The sequence below is a fragment of the Phacochoerus africanus genome, chromosome 3 (assembly GCF_016906955.1).
Source record: "Phacochoerus africanus isolate WHEZ1 chromosome 3, ROS_Pafr_v1, whole genome shotgun sequence".
NCBI lineage: Eukaryota > Metazoa > Chordata > Mammalia > Artiodactyla > Suidae > Phacochoerus > Phacochoerus africanus.
In genome coordinates this window covers 26,520,642-26,538,482 of record NC_062546.1, presented here as the reverse complement: position 1 = coordinate 26,538,482, position 17,841 = coordinate 26,520,642, and the positions used below count along the sequence as shown (strand labels likewise).

Below are 17,841 nucleotides of genomic sequence, written 5' to 3'. Positions count from 1 at the left end.
GTTGCCATGAGCTGTGGTATAGGATGGCAGTGCAGCTCCAATTTGACCCCTAGCCTGTGAACTTCCACATGCTGCAGGTGCAGCCCTAAAAAAGGCAAAAGAAGGAAAGCAAGCAAGCAGGACCTTTGAGGTGTAGGTGGGCCACCCCCAGGCCTACCCCCAGGGGACAAGAGCTTCTGGTTAATTTCACCTCAAAACTCGGTGGAGAGAGATGACCAACATGAGTGGGAGAAGCTGGCTTTGTCCTGAGTGTGATCTGTGCTGAGAAACAGCACCCACTACCAGCCATTTGGGCTCCAGGAGGCCAGGGGGAGGTGGGGTCTTGGGAGGTAGGGAGGGTGAGAAAAGGAAAGAGGCAGGAAGCCTCAGGAACCATATCCCTGTGGGGCAGACAGACTGAGGTAGAAACAAAATCTGGGGAAGAGTCACAAACGTGCAATATAATGGTCTCTGAACACTTGACGAAGGAAATTTGGAATCACCGCCCACAGTCACGTCAAGTTGCTTAGGCTCTGAGCGGTCATCTAGTCAAATTCCTGAGCGTCGCTGGTGATGGGGACCTCACCACCTCCCCAGGTGCTGGCTGGCTTTATAGGATACCCCAGAGAGAGGCTTGGAGCATTCTAGAGAGAGGTTAGGGTCTTGGGGATCCACATGAGAGGAAGGCCCCAGAGTGAAGGGTGGTTCACAATTTGCTGAGGGCAGAGGGCAAATGAAAAAAGGAAAATTATGATGACTTGCTGTGCATGAAGCCAGCCAGGAGCTGAGGTTGGGGAAGATGAAGAGGGATGGCATCAGGTGGGTGGGCTGCCATGGAGGTTCTGAGGAGGGGATGTCAAGAGCCAGAGACAGCTGGGGAGGGGAGTTCTGGGAAGAGGGAATGGGCAGTGAAAAGGCCAAGGCGGCAAAGAGCCTGGCAACTTCCTAGAACAGAAAGAAGACAGTAGGAGCCACGAGGGGAGAGGTAGATGAGTGAGCAGATGATACAAGCTCTCTCAGGCCACAGTGAGGACTTTGGGTTTAAGAGGAGGGAGACCCCTCTGGCTGCTGCACTGAGTAGAAGGGATTCGGGTAAGTGGGTGAGGCAGACCGCATACACGGAGGACTATGGAAGCATATTTTGTGCACTTTCAGGAGGAGCTCTACCAGCTGAATGGAGTAGGCAGGCTTGGGAAGGTGGTAGCGAGCAACCCATCATTGCAAATGTTTGCTGTGAGGCTGGCTCCATCGCGAGAGATGTTGTGGAGATCACTTTGACACCCGAAGAGGGGTGGGCAGAATGACCTCACTGGTCCCTGACCCTGACTCTGTGGGCCACAATTCTAGCCCCATCTCTGTCCCTGTCCTACTGGGTGACCGCAAACTGGGTGCTTTCCCTCTCTCTCTCTCTCTCTCTCTCTCTATTTTTTTTTTTTTTGTCTTTTTGCCTTTTCTAGGACCGCACCTGCAGCATATGGAGGTTCCCAGGCTAGGGGTCTAATTGGAGCTGTAGCCGCCGGCCTATGCCAGAGCCACAGCAACTCGGGATCTGAGTTGTGTCTGCGACCTACACCACAACTCACAGCAACGCCGGATCCTTAACCCACTGAGTAAGGCCAGGGATCGAACTCAAAACCTCATGGTTGTTAGTTGGATTTGTTAACCACTGAGCCACGACGGGAACTCCTGATTGCTTTCCCTCTCTGAGTCTCATTTTCCAAATGATGACAGAATTAGGTTGGATGATCACCATGGGTCTTTCTACCAGAACATTCTCCGATTCATCCTTTATCAGTCTTTACTTTAACCTCCACCCACAACGGCCTCCGTCTTGGCAGCTAGAGGCGCAATGAGAGCCTGGTCTTAGTCTTGCCAGAAAGTTCTCTCCATATCCAACCATTCCAGCTCAAGCATCCTGGGTGACCTTTGGGTTGGAGAAGTCTCTCTGTTCACTCTGGACAAGGATTATTTTCTTTGGAATCTCCGTGGATGGCTCCGGAACCAGGGCTTGCTTTCTTGGCCAGCTTCCCACCCCGTCGCCACCATATAAGAGGCATCACCACCCAACAGAATTGCAGGAGACTGTGCAGAGGAGCAAGGATCTTGTAAGTAGTTTCTTCTAAACCTGTGAGCAGTGGGTTTCCCCCATTGATGTCACCCCACACGGAGGTCTTTAGGAGGCTTTGAGGGCAAGACTCAGAGGGATGGGGCCATTTGAATTAACTGATCTTTTGAATACAGCAAATTAAGAAAAAGATACTATTAGGAGAGGTGTCAAACTGATGAGCAATACAGGGTCATGATGTGGTACCCATTTACTGGTTCATACTTTTATTGGGCAAATATTTATTTGTTGTGGGGTACTAGGTACAGATTTTTTACTATGGGCTGGGAATTCAACAGTGAAATAAGTCACAGTCTCTCTTCTAAGGAGTTCACAGCCTAGTGGGAAAGACAGACAAGTCATCACTAATTGGTACCTAGGACTCTGATCAGAGAAGGAGAGCAGCAAGATGGTGGGTTGGGGCCCCCTAACCTAGACTCTGGGGAGGGGCCTAGAGTGGGCTTCATAGAGGGCATGAGGTCTTACTGAAGCTGGGGAATCAGTAGGAAGTCTTGACAGAAAGTCCTCTCTATATCCAACCATTCTAATTCAAGCATCCTGGGTGAAAATTCGGTAAAATTCAAAGAAGCAGGAAATGTTCCAAGGAGAGAAGCCAGCATGTGCAAAGGACCTCTGTGTAAAGAGCATTGACTTGGAGTCAAGTGTGACTTTTCAAATTCCAGCTCCTCCACTTAATGGCTATGTATCTTGGTGCGAGTTGGTCTCGCTTTCTTTTCTTTTTTTTTTTTTTTTTGTCTTTTTGCTATTTCTTTGGGCCGCTCCTGCGGCATATGGAGGTTCCCAGGCTAGGGGTTGAATCAGAGCTGTAGCCACCGGCCTACGCCAGAGCCACAGCAACGCGGGATCCGAGCCGCGTCTGCAACCTACACCACAGCTCACAGCAACGCCAGATCGTTAACCCACTGAGCAAGGGCAGGGACCGAACCCGCAACCTCGTGGTTCCTAGTCGGATTCGTTAACCACTGCGCCACGACGGGAACTCCCGGTCTCGCTTTCTGACCAGGACTGCCCATCTGTAAGAGAGGAAATAACCACATCTATCTTAAAGGACTGTTATGTGTAAGCATGGTAGGTGCTCATCAAAGATTCCTTTTCCTGTGGTTAATTCTCACTCTTATTCCTCCCATGATGGTCCAGGTGTCGGGACAAAATGTTTCAACTTTGGAAACTTGTTTTCTTGTGCGGTCTGCTCACTGGGACCTCAGCATCTCTTTCTGAGGATCTTGAAAATGACCTGAGTGATGTTGAGGACAAACTGCAACCTGTCGTTGATAAGGGACTTGAGACCGTTGAATGTGAGTCAGCAAGAGTGATGATCAGTGGGACCTAGGAGCTCGCCTCCTATATGCTATGCCTGCATTACCAGAGGTTGCCACCAAGAGATGCTCTTTATGGGTAGTTTACTGAGAAAGTTGGCTATTGGGTCCCTGGTTCATTTGTTTGTTATTCTTCTAGAAACAAACAATGCCTCAATGAATATCGCTTTACATATTATATCATGATAACCTTTTCTAATACAAGCACAGGAAATATTGCTGAAAGTGAGATTTCAAAAGTTAAAAATGTATGCACATTTTAAATTGTAGCAGATACTAATAAATAATCCCCCCAGTGTTAATATTTTCTTCAGTAGTCTGTGAGAGTAACTTCTTTTTTCTGCTCTCTTGACAGCACTGGCATGGACAACTTAAATGTTTTGCCAGCCTCATAGATGACATGTTATAACTCATCTCACTTAGCCTTTCTCTAATTATGAAAGTATCCACTCATTTTTCATATTTCATTAGTTATTCATATATTTTAACTTAAATATTTGTTTATATTCTTAGCATGTCCTCCTACTGAGTTGTTCAATTTCTTGTTGATATATATTACTTAATTGGAAATTAAGCCCTACCTGGCCTAGGTAGCTTAAAAGCTACTTGCCTTTGTAGTCATCACATTTCCTTTTAATTCTGATTTCTTAAAATAATGTGCCCCTCTTTTCCTTTTCTGGAAACATTAGCAGCACACTGTAAAACATTCTTTAGAGGCAATAATAACTTCTGTAAATGGCTGTCTTTCAAACTTTGCCAGGGTTTAGGCAACCTTCAAAGATACAGAGGGGACCCACTCTCTGATTTCATTGCTAATAAAACTGAGCTCAGAAACAGAAGTGTCTGGATCAAGGTTACCTAGTAAGGTATAGGACCAGATGTAGTTGATTTAAATTGGCATTCTCTGTTTGCATCATTATAACTAGATAGATACTGTCATTGTAGAGCTAAGTTGTGGTGCTGTGGTTACAAATCTTTTCTCGTAGCCTTTTGTTTTTCTTTCTTTCTTTCTTCCTTTTTTATTTTTTGCTTGTTAGGGCCACACTCGCAGCATATGGAGGTTCCCAGGCTAGGGGTCAAATCAGAGCCACAACTGCTGGCCTGCGCCATGGCCACAGCAATGCAGGATCTGAGCAGCATCTGCAACCTACACCACATTTATCACACATCACAGCAACGCCAGATACCCAACCTACTGAGCAAGGCCAGGGATCGAACTCGCCACCTCATGGTTCCTAGTCAGATTTGTTTCCACTGTACCACAAGGGGACCTCCTAGGCCCATTTCTTAACCTTTTGATCTTTTATTTCCTCATCTGAAAGTGCAGGTAATAATACCTGCCTCATGAAGTTGTTATAAAGATTAAGTGAAATAACATACGCAAATAGTCTCATTTAGTATCTGCTTAAGTTGTGTCTAATGCTAAATGGAGACTGCTTTTGCAGCTGTCCTTCAGAAATTGAAGGCTGAGTTGGAGTCACTCCAGGAATCCGAGTCTTGGCAGGAGGCTAAGCAGAAGGTACAGGAAGCCGAGAACTTGTTGGGCAAAGTCCTCTCTAAAATCTCTCAAATTACGGGGTAAGTGGGTATCTCGTGGTGGAGATCTTTGCTCCAAGAAAAGAAAATACATATCTTTGGGGAGGGAAGTTCAAGATCAAAGACAGAAAGGTGAATAAACTCTATGTGTCCCCACAGAGCCAAAGTGGTCTGAGGCCAACTAGGGTTTGGGTAAATTAAAGCAGGGCTGCAGGCTCATCTGGCATCTCATGGGTTTGGGCTTCCACGTTCTGTGATTTCAAGGTCAGGATGGAGGTTCCCTTCACCTTCACCTCTACCTGTTTGCTAATCCTAAAGTCCCTTTTCCGGGGAAGAAGACTCTTCTTCTCTGAACATAGCTGAGTATAAAAGTCTGAATTCCCTCAGGAGAAAGAAACTAGAATTCACACCTAGGTGGCTCCACACGTGGAGTGTGGGAGTCAAACATTTCTGGGTTCGCATTCTGGCTCTAGCCCACATTCACCCCTGGAGTCTTGGCAGTAATCACATCTGAACCTCAGTATGCCATGCTCACAAATGACGAGGATCAAACCTCTAAACAGAGCTATCGTGAAAACCAAAGAAGGCAAGGTCAGGGAGGCTCACGGGCTCGGCCAGATGCTGGTCTAGAGAAGTACCTGGCAATGGCTGTCATCAGGAGTGACAAGGGCAAATTGTGGTTTTTAATACAGGTTGAAAATCAGTAACTTGCACATCCTTGATGCCAAAGTCGAGCTGACGGATGACGGCAAAGGCATTAGCCTGATTCTCCCCATCACTGCAAACGTTTCCCTGACCCTGTGAGTATGTGTTAGAATCGGAGATTTGGGACAGGCGGTGCCGCCTGGGCGATGGAGCGCCAGGCTGGAGGCAGGCACTCCTCCACACTGATCTGTAAAATCAGAGGGTCTTTCCAGCTCTAAAACCCTAAGCTTTAAAAGAGTCTAATAAGTGTTGGCCGTAACCAAATCTTTTTTAAAAAAAAAAATCCTCCATGAAATGTATTTCTGAAGTCATAACATTTCTGTGATTTGAACATTTTGAAAAATTGAGAAGACATAAACATTTATAATTCTTTGACAAAGGTTCCTCCAGCATTATTTTGTCTCTCAGGTTTCTCTTTAAATAGCAGTGACCAATATGGATAAATACATACAGTACTGTAAATATATAATAAAAGGTAAGTGAAAATTATACGGGAAATATAATTTTAAGCATTTTGATTACCTTAAAGATACAAAGAGGAGTTCCCATTGTGGCCCAGTGGGTTAAGAACCCGACATAGGGAATTTCCACTGTGGCTCAGAGGAAGGGAATCTGACTAGTATCCATGAGGATGCAGGTTTGATCCCTGGCGTTTCTCAGTGGGTTAAGGATCCAGTGTTGCCATGAACTGTGGTGTAGGTCACAGACGTGGCTCAGATCTGCTGTTACTGTGGCTGTGGCATAGGCCAGCGGCTACAGCTCCCGTTCATCCCCTAGCCAGGGTACCTCCATAATGCTATGGGTGCGGTCCTAAAAAGCCAAAATAAAAGAACCCATGGTGTCCATGAGTATTCGGGTTCTACCCCTGGCCTCAATCAGTGAGTTAAGGATCTGGCATTGCTGAAAGTTGCAGCATAGGTCACAAATGCGGCTTGGATATGCTGTTGCTGTGGCTGTGGCATAGACCCCAGCTACAGCTCCGATTGGACCCCTAGCCCAGGAACTTCCATATGCCCTAAAGAAAATGAAAAAAAAAGATATAAAGAGATAGGGAAATGAGGGTGTGTAGAAGAGTCTTTATAAATTAACTGCATTATCGTTTCATTATTCGTTTGCTATGAGATCCTGGGACAGTTACTTAACCTCCCTATACCAAATGTTTTCTTACTCTGAAAATAGAATAATAGTACTTTTCCCTCATGGTACTGCTCTAATGATTAAATGGGTTACTCCAGGTAAAATACTTTTTAAAAATACCTAACATAGAACTTGTGCTCAAAAAATGCTAACTATTATTTTTATTGTCATTATCAATGTGATACTGTATGGAAATTTTACATGAACCAAACCCACATGGCCATATGAAAAAGATCCTAATGTAAATTCCATGAAAAATACAGACAGTATGGACATTATCCATAGACATCATGTATAAATGTCCCCACAGATCGAGGGACCTAAGCGGGCAATGGGAAAGGACTTCTAGACCTCTGTTCACTGTGAATCTTATTTCCTACAGCCCTCTTTTGGGCCAGGTTGACCTGGACCTCACCTTGGACCTCCTGACTACTGTCACAATTGAAACAGATGCCGAGACTGGTGTCTCCTTGACCCTGGGAGAATGTGCCAGCGACCCAGCCAGCATCTCACTCACCTTGCTGGACAGGTCAGGCCCCACCTATCTCAGCAGGGATGGGATCCCAGAGAGGTTGGGGACCCCTAGTTTCAGCCCTATTCCTATAGTGGGGAGGTGGCATAGAATGATGAAAAAGAGTTCAGATTCTGGAGTCAGACAAATCTTGATCTAAATCCCAGCTTTGCCCCTAACTTGTGACTTTGTAACCAATTTAGCTTCTCTGAGCTTCGGTTTTCACATCTGTAAACTGAAGATAATAATACTACCTACCCATAGGCTACTGAGCTGACCAGATGAGAAAATGCTGGTACTTAATCCTTTTCATTTAAGTTTTTGATCCCCGGTAACCCACAAATTTACATCTTCAACTGTGTGCTTGAAAGAGCATGTTTGGCCCAGGAAAGAGGTGCTAGAAGGCCTAACCCTGGCCATTGCTAAGAGAGGAAAAACGGTCAGGAAGCTGAAGACTGGGGCTGGTTGGCCCCATGTTTGGCAGGGATCAAGGCTGAGCCAGGGGCAGAAGTCAATTCTTCCTACCCCAAAGGAGATCTGATCACCCGTTGCTTCAAGACCTCCCCAAACCAAAGAAAGACTCCATAGCCGGCTCTGGTTTGTAAAGGCTGAGCTGCAAGTCCAAATACCTGAGCCCTGCTGGACTCCGCCTTGCCCGTAGCCCCAGGGAATTCATCCTGCCCTCTGCGTCTCAGTGTCAGCCTTTCCCTCTGCTGCTCCCAATCCTCTCGGGGCTTTTCCTTCAACTTCGGGTGGAATTCCAAGCCCTTCCCATAGCCCCCTAGACTCTGCCTGATCTGGACCCACCCTCATATCCTTGCTCTCCCTCTTGCTCACTCTGCTCTACACACACTAGCTTTTGCTCTATGTCGCAGACAAGCTCTTTCCCACCGCAAGGCCTGTGCACGGGCTGTTCCGGCTACCTAGACCCCTTCCCCTCCATCCCATCACAGTATACTTTTCATCTTCAGGGTCTGTATTTCCTCCTAATCTCGCTTGTAACCATCTACTCTTGCCCTTCTGGGTACTTGTCACAAGTTGCCAGTATATAGTTAATTGTATGTTTACGTCATTTATTCTTTCAGCCAAAAATGTATTAAGCATCCACTACCTGCCAGGCAGGCACCATTCTGAGCTCTGGAGAATTTACTGGTGATGGCAGACAAGGAAATTGTTCTTGTGGAGCTTGAGGGAAAGGCAGACAGATGAGCATCCAGTCCACCCATCAAGGGCCCACAAGGACGATGTCAGATTGCAGTGGTCCCTGGGCAGAGCAGTACACTTAACAGGGCACCGTGATAGGAAGCGGTCGGGGAGGGCTGCCCTGAGGAAGTGGGGGTTCTGCTGAGAGCTGAAGGTGGGAAGGAACCAGCTTAGCAAAATGTAGGTACCAGGTTAGGAGCTGCTTGTGCTTTGCTCATGCCTGTGTCCCCAGCCTTGCTTGGTTCCTGGCACATGGTTGGTGCTCTGTAAATACGTGTTGAATGAATGGATGGAAGGATGATGGATGGATGGATGAGGGCTCAGTGTCGCGATGAGACTCTCAGGAGGTATTGAATGCACTGCTGGTCAGATAGGGTGTTCTATGGGACGATCCCCCCAGACAGAGGCTCAAGTCACCTGACCTCAGGTGCTTTGCCATCTTCTTCTGTCGCCCCAGCCCTCCTGCTTGTCTGCTCTGCCAACATGATGGAGCTTTATCCGTTCCCTCCCTTTTCCAGACGCAGACCACTGGTCAACAGAGCCGTGAACTCCGTGGTCAAAGTACTGAGAAATGTGGTGTCCCTTCTAGTGCAAAAGGAGGTGAGTCCCCTATTCCTGAGGGCCCAGGGCCAGGCCTGCTGGGGGCAAGTGTGACATTCACTGGCCTGGTTGTCCTTCCTGGGCACCTTCCCTTCTGAGGGGCAAACTTCTTCTTGGGCTGACAGCCAGTGTCTCCCCTCAGCCTGGTGTGGGGAGGAGGGGAACAGGGCCTGACATTAGCTGACATCGCTGGGCCCCACCCTTGAACCATTTGCCATGCCCATTACTACCAATATGCCTTCCAGCGAATATCGTTTCCATCCACACAACTTTACTTGAATTTAAATATGTTTTTACTTTTTAAAAGGAAATTTATATCCCTAATAGAAATAGCCATTAATATTAATTATCATAGGGTTAAAAAATAAGCACAGACCTATTAAATAGTTTTTTTTTTTGCATCTATACCCCCCCAAAACCATAATACTATGTATAAGATTCCTGTGCAGCATACAAAACCATACTACCATGTACCCAAAGTTGCAGAGATTCTAAAAAAAAAGGGGGCTGGGAATCTGGGTTTATGGGAAAAGAAATTCTCCAGGTGGCTCTGTGGTTTACTGACCTGGAGGGTCACTGCTCAAAGTGTGGTCCTCTGACCAGCAGCACTGACCTCGCCTGGGCACTTTTTAGAAATGCAGGATTTCAGGTCCTTCCCAGACCTGCTGGATCAAGAAGTTGCATTTTAACCAGATCCCCAAGGAACTGTATGCACACAGAACTGTGAGATACACTCCTCCGTGGCTCCCAGGGCCCCATTTGACTCTTTAAAATTCCAGAGATCCAAAGGTTGGGGTTTCTCTCTTTTTTTTTTTTTTCCTGTTTAATTCATCTGTATTTTTTACAACTTTTAGAGTAGAATGTGACTTCAGCACTACATTTCCATTCACGAAACTAGCTGAGTTCCTTCTCAAACGGCTTTACAACATGCCTAGGCAGGCTTATAATTTCGCTACCCTAAACAATACATTCTTTGGAAAACAAGCCCTGCGTATAGCTACTCCCATCAACTTGGCTCATCCGAACTTCCAGAGGACTGATACATGCCGTCAATAGCTACAGAGGATGAAAGGTTTAAAAAGTAGGTTGCTTGAACAAGTATTTTCCTTTTAAACATCAAGATATACTCCAGAACCCTTCCGTGACAAAAGATTTGGTCTACTAAGGAATCCACTCGATAGCTGAACACTTCAGACCATAAAGTTAACATCAGGTTGCACACACCTTACAGCACGACTGCAGTCTATTGAAATAAGCCAGTGTGGAACCAGAGAAGAGCAAGCTCTGCATTAGTGCTAAAGTATCACTGCCTCACACTTAGTAGAAAGGAATCTTATTTTCCCTGAAGTAGTTGCTCCAAAGGTCGGGGTTTCTAAGAGTGTAGGGTCCTGGAATGTTCACACTCTGGATTCTTAAGGTTCTAGGACCCTAATGTTCTAATGTTTTAGGATTCTAGCATCCTGTGGTTCTCCGACGTGAGCCTTCTAGGTTTCCATTATTCTAGAAGGCTAAGGGTCAGAAGTTCTAGGATCCCAAGTACCTGCCTGGGTGGCAGGCAGTGGATAATGATCGGTCCTCTTCTCCTTTCTCTCCCTCCCTCCCTCCCTCCCTCCTGCCCTTTCTCCTTCCTTCCCTCTCCGCCTGACTCTCTCCCTCTCTCTCCCCATGGCCCTCAGGTATGCCCACTGATCCAAAAACTCATTGAAAACCTGGGTGCGAGTTTTTTTAAGAACATCATTGGTAAGTCACAGCCCGGGGAAGCGGGGGTGCTCCTTCTGCAGCCCTACGCCTGTCCACAGGCATGTCTGGTCAGGGGCCCCTGGAGAAGCTGAGGACTCATGGTCCTGAGCAAGTCTGGAGAATGTGGCTGGAGGAGTCCCTGCAGAACTGAGGGTGTTCTGGGGGCCTCTGAGAGCTCTCTGCTGCCCTCCTTTGTCAAACCTGCAGAACCTGCTGGGCAGAATGATGCAGGAAAGAAGACGGGCCAGATCTAGGTTCAAATCCTGGACCTGCTCCTTAGCAATTGTGGGGTCTTGGTCAAGTGGCTCCACAGCTCTGAGCCTTAGTTTCCTCCCAGGTGAAAGGAGATTGTAAACATTGCAGGGCTGTTAAATGGATTTAAAGAAATAAGTAGAAAGAGCGTAATATCCGGCAGGCAGTGAAAGAAACACTGCCCCTTCTCTTTCCCTTCATTTTTTTTTTTTTTTAAGGGCCACAATTGCAGAATATGAAATTTCCCAGGCTAGGGGTCAAATTGGAGCTGTAGCTGCCGCCTACACCACAGCCACCACCACACAGGATCTGAGCCGCGTCTGCAACCTACACCACAGGTCATGCCAACGCCAGATCCTTAACACACTGAGCAAGACCAGGGATCAAACCCGCATCCTCATGGATACTAGTGGGGTTCATTACCACTGAGCTACAATGGACTCCCTCTTTCCCTTCTTAGGAGGAGCTGCGGCTTCTCCTCCAGCCCCTGGGGGCTTTCTTTAACCTTGGGTCTTGGGCATGCGTGGAGCTGCTGCGGCTGTGGGTCAATAGAAATGAGATAAACCAGGTGTCAGAGTCCTGGGGTGGCCTTTCTAGAAAATGGCCACAGGCCCAGTTCCTTGGGCAATCACTCTGTGCTTCACAGCACCACCTCATTGGATCCTTGCAATGACCCTATAGGGTGGGTACAGTCATCATACCCATTTTACAGATGAACAAACTGAAGCTCAGAGAGGCGGAGTGACATGCCTGAGACCCCATGGCTGTCAGGCTGACCTGCTAGAGAGCGGTGGCCACCAGGGTCTGGTTTCTGTTCGGCTTTCCAGGGTAGAGACTGAGGCCTGCTACTGATTTTGTTCCTTCAGATAAACTTCAGCAGGGAATCCACACACAGACCCACAACTGAGGAGGGCCGATGAGGAAAACCGTTGTGATGCCCGCCTGCTGGCAAGGGCCGGGTTCTGCGCCCAGTGCTGGCGAGGATGAGGCCCCTCCACAGGCACCTGTGGTGAAGCAGAAGCAAAACTTGGCCTCTGTTCTTTTTTTTTTTTTTTTTTTTTTGTCTATTTGCCATTTCTTAGGTCGCTCCCTCAGCATATGGAGGTTCCCAGTCTAGGGGTCGAATTGGAGCTGTAGCCACCATCCTACGCCAGAGCCACAGCAACGCCAGATCTGAGCCGCGTCTGCAACCTACACCACAGCTCACAGCCACACCAGATCCTTAACCCACTGAGCAAGGCCGGGGATTGAACCTGCAACCTCATGGTTCCTAGTTGGATTTGTTAACCACTGAGACATGACAGGAACTCCTTGGCTTCTCTTCATTTCTCATTAGCAGACTGAGCCCTGATCTTGGCCATAGGCTAAGCCCTAGGCCCCTAATCACACACCAGCCTGAGCTGTGCTTCTGGTCCCTGACTGAGCCTAGAACACTGTCAGACTGAGCTTTGACTCCAGTCATTGACTGAGCCCTGACCTTGGTCACAGATTGAGACCTGACCCATGATCCTGGTCATGTACTGAGCCCTGAACGCTGGCTCATCTTGGTCTCTGATCAGTCCTTTCACATCTGATATTGTTCCTAAGGTGAGGGCATGGGTGGGGGCGGGGGGGGGGGGAGCGGAGAAGAAGGATAGCTCAGTGCCAGGTGCCAGAGAAAGACTCCAAACCACAGGTACCAGTCCCTCCCCAAGCCTTGGACCTCGCAGGGTTTTGTGGGAAAGAGCTTGGGGAGCTGTGCCTGGGGAATCTCAGGGGCCGGTAAGGTCCCTGTTGCTCTCCGTGCCCTCACCCGCTGTGGTCTCATTCCAGATTCACTCCCGAAGGCTTAACTGAATTCTCTTGTACCATCTTCCCCTGGGACGGTGCTGCCACCATCCAACAGTGTGAAAGCCTGAGCCCAGTCTGACGACACCCCTCAGATTTGCCTCCTTACAGTCGGGACAGTGGCCTCTACACTCGTTACCCTCCACCCCCAGCAATAAAAAGCCATTTCTGCACCTCCTGTGTGGCCTGTTGCCTTCCTTCCATGGGATTTGGGGGGGAGGTGCGGTTTGTGCAACTAGAGCAGCAGAGACCTGGATCCAGAGCTGAAAGGGACATTTGGAATCATCCAGCCTCACCTTCTTGTCTTATAAATGGGGAATCTGAGGTCCAGAATGGGCAAGAAACGGACCCGAGGTCACCCAGAGACAGCATCACTCTGTTTCTGCAAACACCACCCCTGTCTGGGAGGGCTGCCTTTTCTGGCACACAGCCTTGTCCAGGAGCTTTATTCCTATGTTTTTTCTTCTAGGTGTTTCATGTCTTATCTTTAGGTCTTTAATCTATTTTGAGTTAACTTTTGTTAGTAGTGGAAGATATGGGTCCAGTTTCATTCTTTTACATGTGAATATCCAATCACTCCAGCACCACTTTGTGAGGTATTCACTAAACACAACATTAGTTTGATAGCAGAAGCTTGGGTTTATTTCTGGGCTCCTGATTCTGTTCCATTTGTCTATTTGTCTTTGTTGATCCCAGTATCAAACTGGATTTTGTTTTTGTTTTTTCTTCTTACGGCTGCACCCGCCACATATGAAAGTTCCCAGGCTAGGATTCAAATTGGAGCTGCAGCTGCTGACCTACGTCACTGCCACAGCAATGCTGGATCCCAGCCACATCTGTGACCTACACTGCAGCTTGTGGCAATGCTGGATCCTTAACCCACTGAGTGAGGCCAGGGATTGAATCCACATCCTCACAGACACTATGTCAGGTTCTTAACCCACTGAGCCACAATGGGAACTCCCCCAGTATCATACTGTTTTGATGACTATGGCTTGAATTCAGAAAATGTGGTACTTTCTGCTTTGTTCTTCTTCCTCAAGATTTCTTTGGCTATTCATGGTATTTTGTGGTTCCATATAAAATTTAGGAGTGTTTTTCCTATTTCGGTTAAAAAAAAAAAGTGTCATTACAATCTTGACAGGGATTGCATTGAATCTATAGATGGCTTTTGGTAGTATTGGCATTTTAAACATGTTATTAATCTTTCCAATCCATGAACTTGGGATACCTCTCCACTTATTTGTATCTTCTTCAATTTCTTTCATCAGTGTCTTGCACTTTTCAGAGTAAAGATCAGCTACCACCTTAGTCAAATGTACTCCTAAGTATTTTATTGTTGTTAATACTAATGTAAATGAGACCAATTTTTATTTTTTAGAGAAATTCATTGTTAATGTATAAAAATGCTATTGATTTTGGTACATGAATTTTGTACCCTGCATCCTCACTGAATTCATGATTAGATTTAACAGATTTTTTTGTCTTTAGGATTTCCTATATAAAATCATGTTATTTGCAAATAGGGGCAGTTTTACTTATTCCTTTCCAATTCTGATCCCTTTTATTTCTTTTTCTTGACTTAGTGTTCTAGCTAGAACTTTCAGTATGTTGAATAGGAATAGTCAAAATGGGCTCCTTTGTCTTATTCCTGATATAATTTTTTTTTTCTTTTCTGGCTATCCCTGCAGCATATGGAAGTTCTGGGGCCAGGGATCAAATCCAGGCTGGAGCTGCAACCTGCATCACAGCTACAGCAATGCCAGATCCTTAACCCACTGCACCAGGCTAGGGATCAAACCAGTGCCTCCACAGAGACAAGCCAGATCATTAACCTACTGTGCCACAGCAGGAACTCCTATTCCTGATCTTAGAAGAAACACTTTCAATTGTTTACCTTTGATGGTGTTGGATGTGGGCTTGTCCTATACGGCTTCTCTTATGTTGAGCTATGTTCCTTCTATGCCTAATTTGTTAAGAGGTTTTTTAAAAATCATGAATGGATGTTTGATTTTTTTTTTTTTCAAATGCTTTTTCTGCATCTACTGAGATGCTCATATAATTCTTTTCTTTCATTCTTTTAGTATGTTGTATCACATTGACTGATCTGTGTATATGAACTATCCTTACATTCCAGGGATAAATCCCACTTGATTATAATGACTATCCTTTTAATACGCATCTGAATTGGGGTTGCTAATATTTTATTGAGAGTTTTTACATCTATGTTCATCAGAGATATTGGTCTGAAATTGTGCTTTTGTTGTTGGTGGTGGTGGTTTTCTAGTAGTGTCCTCTCCTGGTTTTGGAATCAAAATAATTCTGGCCTCATAAAATGAGTTTGGAAGTACTCTCTCCCCTCTTCAATATTTCGGAATGTTGAATTCTTTTTTAAACACTTGGTAAAATTCACCAGTGAAGCCACCTGGCCCTGGACTTTTCAATGCTAAGAGATTTTTCATTATGGATTCAGTCTCCTTACTAGTAATTGTTCCATTCATGTATTCTATTTCTCCCCGATTCAGTCTTGGTAAGTTTCCAAGAATTTCTCCATTTCTTTTAGGTTGTCCAGCTTGTTAACATGTAGTTGTTCATAGTAGCCTCTTATGACCCTTTGAATTTCTGTAGTATCAGTTGTAGTGTCTCCTTTTTTACTTGTATTTTAGTTGATTGGGGGTCCTTTCTCTTTTTTCCTTGGTTAGTCTGGCTAAAGTTTTGTCAATTTCATTCATCTTTTCAAAGTATCTACTATTAATTTGGTTAATCTTTTCTAATATTTTTCTGTTCTCTATTTCATTTACTTTTTTTTTTTTTTTTTGTCTTTTTGCTATTTCTTCGGGCCGCTCCCGTGGCATATGGAGGTTCCCAGGCTGGGGGTCGAATCGGAGCTGTAGCCACCATCCTACGCCAGAGCCACAGCAACGCGGGATCCGAGCTGCGTCTGCAACCTACACCACAGCTCACGGCAACGCCGGATCGTTAACCCACTAAGCAAGGGCAGGGACCGAACCCGCAACCTCATGGTTCCCAGTCGGATTCGTTAACCACTGCGCCACGACGGGAACTCCTCATTTACTTCTGCTTTAATCTATACTATGTCTTTTTATTCTGCTAACTTTGGGCTTAGTTTGTTCTTTGTTATTATTCTTTCGTGTGTGTCTCTGTGTGTGTGTGTGTGTGTGTGTGTGTGTGTGTGTGTGTTTTGATGTCTTTTGGTATCAGTATGCTTTGACTTTTTATTGTATTCTTTTATATAATTACCACAGAATTTTCCCTTGAGCTTACCAAGAGGCTAATATAAAATATTTTAAACTTAAAACACCCTGTTTTAAACTGATCATAACTTAATTTCAGTAGAATTCATAAACTTTATAATTGTACTTATCCTCTTCCTCACATTTTAGATTATCATTACAATTTACATGTTTTATATTGTGAAATTAATAACAAATTATTAGAATTATGGTTATCTTTCTATGCTCTTTTTTTTAACTTTTAAACCAGAATCGTAAGTTATGCACCACTATTATCATATTGCAGAATCTATGACTATATATTTACTATTTCCAGTGAAATTTATGCTACTGTTTTATCTTGTTATGATGTTAATTAGCCCTATTTTACTTCCACTCAAACACCTTCCTTTAGCATTTCTTATAAGGCCTATCTGATGGTGATGAACTCTCTCAGTTTCTGTCCATTTGGAAAAGTCTTTATTCCTCCTTTGTTTCTGAAGGAAAATTTTTGATTGACAGTTACTTTTTTTCAATATTTTGACTATGTCATCCCATTCTCTCCTTGTCAGAATAGTTTCTGTTGAGAAAGCCGCCGATAATCTTGTGGGTTCCCCTGTATACAACTTTTCTTTTTTCTCTTGCTGCTCTTAAAATTCTGTCTTTGTCTTTGACTTTTGAGAATATAATTACAATGTGTCCCAGGGTAGACCTGTGCAGATTCAACCTATTTGTGGTTTTTTGGTCCTCATGGATCTGGATGTCCATTATTTTCCCCAAGTTTGGTACATTTTGTCCTTTTCTCTTTCTCTTCTCCTTCTGGAATTGCCGTAATGCAAATATTATTTCTTTTCATTGTGTTCCATAATTCCTATAGGCTTTCTTCACTCTTTTTTCTTTTTGCTCCTCTGACTGGGTAATTTCTAATGTCCTGTCCTCCAGGTTGCTGATTCCCTCTTCTGCATGGTCAAGTCTACTTTTGAAACTCTCCACTGGACTCTTCAGTTATTGTATTTTTTAATTCTAGGGTTTCTATTTTTTTTTATGGTTGCTATTTCCTTGCTGAACTCATTTTATTCATGCATTATCTTCCTAATTTTGTTTGTGTTTTCTTGTAGTTCACTAAACTTTCTTAAGAAGATTACCCTGAATTCTTTGTCTGACAGTTTAGAAATGTCCATTTCTTTAGGGTCAGTTATCGGAGTTTTACTAGTTTCCTTTGGTGGTGTCATAGTTAACTGATTTTTTGTGTGTGATTCTTGATTCCTTACATTGGAATCTGCACATTTGAGTAATCAGGCTCCTCTTCCAGACTTTACAGGTTCGCTTTGACAGAGACAGTTCTTCACCAGTTGGCTCAGTTTAGTTTTCTGGGTGTGCCTGCTGGTTATGGACTTGGGTATATGGGAGCTACTATTATGGCCATTTCTGGAATAAGGCAACTGTCTGAGCTCTGAGGATGGGGATCAGGGGAGCATGCCTTTGTCTGAAAACCATTGGATAGGACTGCTGGATTCGTTTCCTACCCAGGTGAGGCTGTAGGATGGACTCTGTGGTTGCCTGAATTCTCTGGTCAGTCTTACTAGATGGTTGGGACTGGGTACTGTATTCAGTACAAGACGCCTTAGGACAGGACCCAGGACCTGTACAGCTTATCGTTTGGAAGCCTGAATGTGC

General features: G+C 45.2%; 1 protein-coding gene across 1 annotated transcript; it reads left to right on the top strand.

Moving 5' to 3' along the window:
• Positions 1-2,006: 2,006 nt before the first annotated feature.
• On the top strand, positions 2,007-13,104 carry BPIFA2 (BPI fold containing family A member 2). The gene is made up of 8 exons (XM_047771315.1): positions 2,007-2,084; positions 3,242-3,399; positions 4,866-4,998; positions 5,649-5,756; positions 7,181-7,327; positions 9,031-9,112; positions 10,789-10,852; positions 12,917-13,104. The coding sequence occupies exons 2-8, from the start codon at positions 3,255-3,257 to the stop codon at positions 12,934-12,936; spliced, it is 699 nt and encodes a 232-aa protein (XP_047627271.1). The 5' UTR covers positions 2,007-2,084; positions 3,242-3,254; the 3' UTR covers positions 12,937-13,104.
• Positions 13,105-17,841: the final 4,737 nt, after the last annotated feature.

Bases quoted from the DNA above. Each gene is read 5' to 3' on its own strand.
- BPIFA2 (XM_047771315.1), top strand. From the start codon at position 3,255: ATGTTTCAACTTTGGAAACTTGTTTTCTTGTGCGGTCTGCTCACTGGG. The intron at 4,999-5,648 runs GTAAGTGGGTAT...TTTTTAATACAG, and splicing joins AAAATCTCTCAAATTACGGG to GTTGAAAATCAGTAACTTGC. The intron at 5,757-7,180 runs GTGAGTATGTGT...TATTTCCTACAG, and splicing joins GCAAACGTTTCCCTGACCCT to CCCTCTTTTGGGCCAGGTTG.